This window comes from Nestor notabilis, unplaced genomic scaffold (genome assembly GCF_000696875.1).
Source record: "Nestor notabilis isolate BGI_N333 unplaced genomic scaffold, ASM69687v1 scaffold16889, whole genome shotgun sequence".
In the NCBI taxonomy this organism is placed as follows: domain Eukaryota; kingdom Metazoa; phylum Chordata; class Aves; order Psittaciformes; family Psittacidae; genus Nestor; species Nestor notabilis.
In genome coordinates, this window is record NW_009945230.1 from 4,307 (window position 1) to 11,417 (window position 7,111).

General features: G+C 41.0%; 1 protein-coding gene across 1 annotated transcript in view; it reads right to left on the bottom strand.

Moving 5' to 3' along the window:
- Positions 1-205: 205 nt before the first annotated feature.
- Positions 206-7,111, bottom strand: part of LAMB4 (laminin, beta 4) — a gene marked incomplete at its 5' end in the record, with an annotated part of 40,575 nt that continues 33,669 nt past the window's right edge. The window contains 6 exons of the mRNA XM_010022780.1: positions 206-345; positions 1,674-1,827; positions 2,839-3,015; positions 3,247-3,385; positions 4,027-4,222; positions 6,020-6,164. Coding sequence (XP_010021082.1) covers positions 206-345; positions 1,674-1,827; positions 2,839-3,015; positions 3,247-3,385; positions 4,027-4,222; positions 6,020-6,164 — 951 coding nt within the window. The remainder of the gene's footprint in view (positions 346-1,673; positions 1,828-2,838; positions 3,016-3,246; positions 3,386-4,026; positions 4,223-6,019; positions 6,165-7,111) is intronic.

Here is a 7,111-nt window from a genome sequence, read left to right on the forward strand (position 1 = left end):
AGCTGGTTTATTAAAAGGTATTTCCTATTTTCGTATAAACTTAGCTGGACAAAAAATACCCAAGAGAAAATTACATTATTCACTGCCAAAATACTGTAGGCACCTTTAGATGTATTTAGGGAGGACAGCCCTCTGTGCTGGGAAGCTCAGGAGGTGGTAAGCATGGAGACTTCAGTTGCATTTTACCTGCTGGTCTGTTCAGACCTTAACTTTTGCATGTTGCATACTTGCTTTCCTGCTCTGTGATTTCTTTTTTAATGGCTATAACTTGTTCCTCTAGTTGTCTCAGTTGCTCTGCCTTGTCTTGTTTGGTTTGATTCAGGTCCTGAAGCTTCTTCTCCAAGTCTGGAAGAGACATGCAATGATCCTCATATTTGTTGTGTAAGTAAAATCCATGGATTAACAGCATTTCTTTTCCCAGGAGTTTAAGAGGCCCATTTCAAATGGGGAATGTTATATATGCAACTGGAGGGAAAAGTCTGGCTGCTGGGTAGCAAGAGAAATGTGACAGCCTTAAATACAGTAATTTCTCAGCATGTGCTTTTGTCCATCAGCTAGGATAGGGCAGGACATGTTGCTCTTAAAGGATTTGGTGTAAGTGGAAACACTTAGAGGAACAGTGTGCCCACTGATGTGTGTAAAGCCTGGACAATTTGGGCATAATGAGGTTAGGTCTTCCTCATTTACAGGAATCTTTTCTGCTGGTCCCTGTGAAGTTACACCAATGTAAACATACTGGTAGTGAGTCAAACCCACATTATTCACTGCCTGTTTCCAACGCACTTATCATCTGGGCCTTTGGAGTGACTGCGATGCTCTTAATGCTTTTCCTTGAGGTATTTGCTCAAAATATTTATTTGGATTCTGTCCTGAAGAATTTGCTCCTGGGATGGAGTTTCTGCTTCAGTTTTGCTGATGTTACATGGTATTTTTGAACATTGAGCCTGGCAGGATCCTAAGCCTAAGGATTCCCAGTGGGAATGCCCAGACCTTCACTGCAAGCAGAATTAGGTTCCCTGTGTCCAATTACGTAAGATGTGCTCTTCCTTTTTGGTGACCCTCTAAACCCACCCATGAGGCTATGTGAGAACACAGCAGCCACAGTCTCTGCTGCCACTACTCCACCTCAGCCACAGCCCCGCAGCTCCAGGGCACGTCACGTTCAGTCTCTACAAGCCAGTATTGGTACCTGGTTGGTTCTTGGAGAACAAGTATGGACTGATGGAGAACAGCTATCCTGCAGCTCCAGGACACAAGCCATTGCTTGGGTAAGGTAAGAAAAGATTTTTGAAGGATTTAAGGTCCTTCCTTTCCAGAGGAAAGATTTAAGGTCCAAATGCCCAAAGCAAGTGCATAAATCAAGGCTTCCAACTAAATCTGCAGCAAAGTTTTAGCAGATTTTGCGCTTGTCCTGATTTTGAACTGTGCGAGTCAAATCACTGCAAGTCCCTGTGTGTACAGCTACCAATTTATGTTCGGAAAAGTACATAAGCCACATCAATTCAACTGCTTTTAAACTGATTGAGTAGCTTCAAGCAGGGATTTTCCGTAGCTAAATTGTTTTAAACCTGATTTCAGGCGATCCTGGTCTATTAGTGTCTGTGGGCAAGGGCTTCAGTTGAATTCATGACTGTCACAGTTTTCACCTCTTGCTATGGAAACAATAACACCACCTGTTATTCTTTTAATTTTCTTTTCAGTCTCTTCAGCCAGTTTTTCTGCTTCTTCTTTCAGCTGCTTCACTTTTTCTAGTGTCATTTTTGGAGGTCCTCGGGCTTTCAGCTTTTCTTGAAGAATGCTGTACTTTCTTTTAATGTCAGCAAACTCCTGTAACAAAATGCCGTTACTTAGTTTAAGAGCATCTCATAATTAATCTGGCGTACTGAAGAATACCTACCTTTTTTGAATATCCTCTCTGAACCAAACTTTAAATCTCTCATTCTCTTAAATCTTAAAAAAAAATATAAATAAAACATCCATAACAAGTGTACATTGAACAATGCTTTACAAAACCTGACAGAAACCAATTAAAACAAACTGCCAGTGGAGCAAAGCCAAGGCGATGTAAGGATGTAAAGAAAACGTGATTTAAGTTTTTTAAAGGTTACACTTGTTTTACTTCTTTTAGTATGGCTTTTCTGTAAATTTCATTTTGCCGGGAGGCTTAATTTAAATGTAGTGAATTATCTGTAGCAACACTGGTTTTTTTACACTTTTGTCTGTAGGAATATTTAATTTCATATTCCCTGCTGATTTAGGTGCTGTTGAGACTGCAGTTTAGATTTTGGCTAGGTTTCTTTAACCTGGAAGCTTGGTCATGCTCCTGGCTTGCTCTGTGGGTGCCTGGTTCTTCTTGCAATTTTAGCACATTTCTGGCCACATCCTAAAAAATTGGAGCTACTGAAGAGCACCCAGCCTCCCAAAAACTCCAAGTAACTCCCAGAGCAATTTCCTCTGAAGGAGAATGGCATGGGATGAATGGCCAGGCTGCTTGCATCACTCACGTATTTTAATATCTGGTTTTGTGATTTGTTCTGTTGTGTTTAGTGGTGCCCATGGTGACTAAAAGTGTTATACACAGTGCAAGGAAGAATGTCACAGAGTAGCCAGAGAAATTTGTATGTTTTCTTTTCATTCAAGCAAACAGAAGTGTTATATGCTAGAAGCCTTAGAATAAAAAGTAAATTACTCTTAGCTGTGACATTTTACACTGCATGGTATAAGGAAAATGTAACAGTTTTGAGGAGAGGGGAGTAACACAATGGCACTTCTGAAGCAGAAGTACTATTAAACATGGAGGGAATCTTTTTTCCCTTACTACATGGCAGAAAGGCTTACATTATCAATGTTCTGGGCTCGCTTGAGTGCTGCTTCTGCCCCTCCTCTTGCCTTTGTTGCTTGATTCTTGTTCATCAGCATTTTTGCCTGCAGTGTGGCAATTTCATCTTCCATCTCAGACTGTTTTGCTGACAAGTCATTTAGTTTGTCGTTTGTCTTATTCACTTGGTTCTCAGCCTAAAACAGAGCAATTGTGGTTTCTTATGCAACATCCATCCAGATTGCAAAGTGTGCTAATGAGGAGATTAATGTCAACTGATTAAGAAGAGACCCTTAAACATTATGGAATTGGTGCCACATCTGCAGCACATTCTGGTTTTATTTATTTAAGTTTACATTAAGGAAACTTTGAGATTAAGTATATTTTTCTAATATATACGTAGTAAATAAAAGTTTTACAGAAGATACCTGTGAGATCTGTGTTCTGATGCCTCGTATCTCTTCATTTAACTTTATGAAGGTATTTTTGGAGTGTCCTTGGGACTTCACGACATTTTTAAGTTTATTATTAATTTTATCCACAGGCAGAAGAGCTTTAGCTGCTTTGCTGCAATGGAAGGATAGAAGCATGTGTAGTATTGTGGTGTGGAGAGCAAAGTAAGGACATGTTTCAAATGCATCTATGTTTGCATGCAGAAATGTTCCCTCAAGTCCAACAACAGCCGTTAAAATTGTGGTTCTTAAGTTGCCAAAGCAAAACCTCAGTAGGGGACTTTGTGTGGGAGCATGTGAGCTGCTGTATTAAAAGTGAGGTTGGATGCTGCAGGCTGCCTGGTGGTGCACTGCTTTGCTAGGAAGGAAGACTCATGGGTGAACGTATTTTCTCCCACCTCAATTCTTGTTGGTTCTTTCTCACCCATATATAAGCCTCCCAGTGAAATCAGATGTAATGCTTCACTAGGTCCAACCTGGAAGTAAGTAGCTGCTCTGGGCTCTTTGACTCAGCAGGCAGAGGAGCCAGGAGCTGGCAGGAGCTGCCTCCTTTGCAGCATGTCAGCTCCCGCAGCCCAGTGGTCAATAGCTCGTTCCTGCTGGAGAGGCCCTATGGAAATGGCAAGCTGAAATCTGCCGTCATCTGAACTTTCCCTCCACTGTTACTGGGATACTGCCTGGGGTATGGAGCAGTCCTACCAGGCACAGTGCCACTCCACTAGAGTTGGCACATCAGTATGAGAATACCCTACTCACTCAGCTTCTTGTGCCTCCATCAGCAGCATCCGAGCTTCCTCCCGTTTTCTGTTTCTTTTATGTGCATCCAGCTTGTACTTCTCACAGTGGCCCATAATGCCAAGCATGCCTGTGAGCTCTTGTGGAGTCAGGGGAAGGTTTATTTGCAGAACATAATTTGCTACCTTCTCAATGTCTTCCGGAGGCACACTCTCATCTGCAACAGAAATGGAGCAGAGGGTATCCTAAAGCAGCTCTTTCCTCCCAGTGGAATGTAAACGATCATTGCTGCCTAACCTTTTAGTTATGTGGGAGAATAAAGCTGACAGGCACAGCAAGGGGGGAAGAGAATTATCTCCAGCATTTTGTAATTTAATATTATGCTTCCAGGTACTGCTGTTAGTGTTGTCAGAACTGGCTAAAATGAGGATTTGAACCCACTTTGAACTGTGTTATTAAATTTCTGATGTAGAACTGAGCCTGTGGAAGGTTTTAAATCAGTGCACAGCACAGCTAGATGTGTCAGAGCCCATTTTTCCCTTGGCCCTCAGATCAAAGAGGTGCTGGAGAGACTGGGGCGTGAATGGTGCTTTCCAAGCTGGCCAGTGGATGTAATCCCTTCCCTGGAGTCACCACAATATTGAGAAAGTGGTTCCTTCCCTGGTTAATGAGAAGGGCTAAGCTACAGGGGAACTTGGGTCAGACTGGGATAGGATGGGAATTTACAGTAGAAAAAAACGTATTTTGACAACTCCCCTTATAAAGAGCTCTTCCTAGTTCTTTCTGAAGAGGCACAGGCACATGCAGTTAGAGTAGTCAGTGCCTTGTGAAGTCTCATCACCAGATCTGGTTTTTGCTCACTTCCCTTTATAGACAAGACCTTCTTCGGTGATAAAACAGTTGAAACATATTAAATGTTTGTTCTAACGTTCCAAAGTAACTCACCAAGAATTAAAGGCATTTACTGTGCAATCAGTAGTGCATTCCTGAGAGCTATTTTCTGTGGAAATATATTAAAGTTACCATTCATGTCAATGTAGAACACAGCAGATTTAATGTCACTGCACGTATCTCAGCTGCTACTGTTCTTAAACTTCAATTTACAAAACAAAAATTCATTTTAAAAAATGTTTTATAATTGTTTGTAAATGCTGTATGTCTACTGAGAAACAAAGAAGAGCCAAAGGTAGAATTTTCAATTGCTGTCAAATGAAAATCTGAGAATCTTAAGGACTTAAATGGAGTTCTTCTTTCAATTCAATAAAACAACTTAAATATTCCTAAACAAAGTCCTGTGTCCTCTGCCCTTGCTCCCATTTGGATATAGAGGTATGAATGCCAAAGGACTGCCAACATGGAATCCTTAGTAATTTATGAGATGATTCTTTTAAGAGATTACAAGAATCCCACCACATTTGAACTCCCTTGATGTGGATCTGGTAAAAAATCTAAGGGTCTATTTCTTACAGCAGTTTTCTGCAGTCGTGAGGGTGGTTTTAGTGTATATATGGTTGTTTAGTTATTTTTTATGAAAGCTGTGAAGTTCTACCAGAATCCTTTGATTCCTCCAGCTACAGTTTTACAGAGACGATGGAGCAGTATGTGTCCTAATTCCCACGCTCCCTACGGAGAGCCTCTATTTATGGGCCTGGAAGAAGGGGGTGGAATAACAATTTGAGGATGGACATGCCTGGTCATTATGTATTGTATGAAATTATTTAAGTAGTTCTTTACTCAGATAACCAGGAGCTGAGGGAATAACTTGATGTTTCAAATGAAGCACATTGATAAAAGATGACAATCAGAATGTAATAGATCTATTGGAAAATGAATAACAGTGCACTGTCACCTGGTAGAAAGAGGCACTAGAAAAAAAGGGATTGAAGAAGATCACACAGGTCGGGAAGTAGACAAGAAATTTTTTGTGTATACAGTTAGATTATTTTCTGGCCATCTATTATGCTACGTTGGAATATATGTTAAAAATTAGTCAAAAAGAACTCTGCATATTTACCTAACAAGAAGTCTTTCACTTTTCGGATGAACTCCTTAGTGATCTCTCCATCCACTTCAATTTGATTCTTAGTCCTCTCAAGTTGCCCATTAAATTGTAAGCCTTTCAACTTGCTGTCTTCTGCCATTTTTCTAATGCTTTTAACCTGGAAATATTATTAGAAATAGCAGTGCCATTGTCTGGAGTTTATGTATTACTGCTTGGCAAGTTGAGCTCTGGCACAGAAGTTATTTTAATCTAGGCCTCAGCTGGAATCACTGATGTGGCTTTGAAAAGTAGTAGGAGTCCCCCTTGGGGGACTCCAGAAATTCCTACCTCATGGCCTTCATCTGGTCTCAGAAAAAGCCTAAATCAAACCTTATTTTCTCTTTGCAACCACTGCTAAACCACAGCTCCTTCTGTTTCTAAAAGAAGGTGCTGTTATCTTCTGTTGTAGTACTGCAGCATGTCAGTGATCAGATTCAGCACAGAAAAGGCATGCAACTCCATTTGCCTTTTCACATTGGACTTGCTGTTAAAAATACACTTAAGAGGACACAAATAAGGAAGTTAGAGTTTAAGGCTTGTATTTCAAAGTTACATTTTATCATTAAATTAGTTACATTTACCATTAAATTAGATTTCTTGATAACTTAAATGACAGCTTTAGATTAACCATTGAATTCCAACATTATTTTGCTTTGCTGGGGGCTATGCTTTGCCTTAAGGAAATGCACGGGCACTACCTCTGTGCAGTCTGTGGAAGGAAGAGATTTGCTGTTTCGCCATGCAACATGAAAAATGGTGATGTTTTTAATTCTGAAACATCTCAAAATACTTCACCCATGTTATCACAGAGCTGCCTGAGGCTGGTGAGCACCAAGGCCAATGTCCTGGCAGCCTGGTGCTCACCACCTCAGCAGATGCCTTTTGCTGCTGCCTCTCAGTGTCCTGGGGCCACAGGCATGTGCCCCGGTTGCTCATTTCCAAACCAGTTAGCTGTGATGCAGTGTCTGGGTACATTTTAAAAAGAGGAAATGGATGCCCAGGCACCCTGCAGGGACAGGACAAAGCCACAGCAGAATGACATTTCTGTAGGGCAATGGGGGGTGA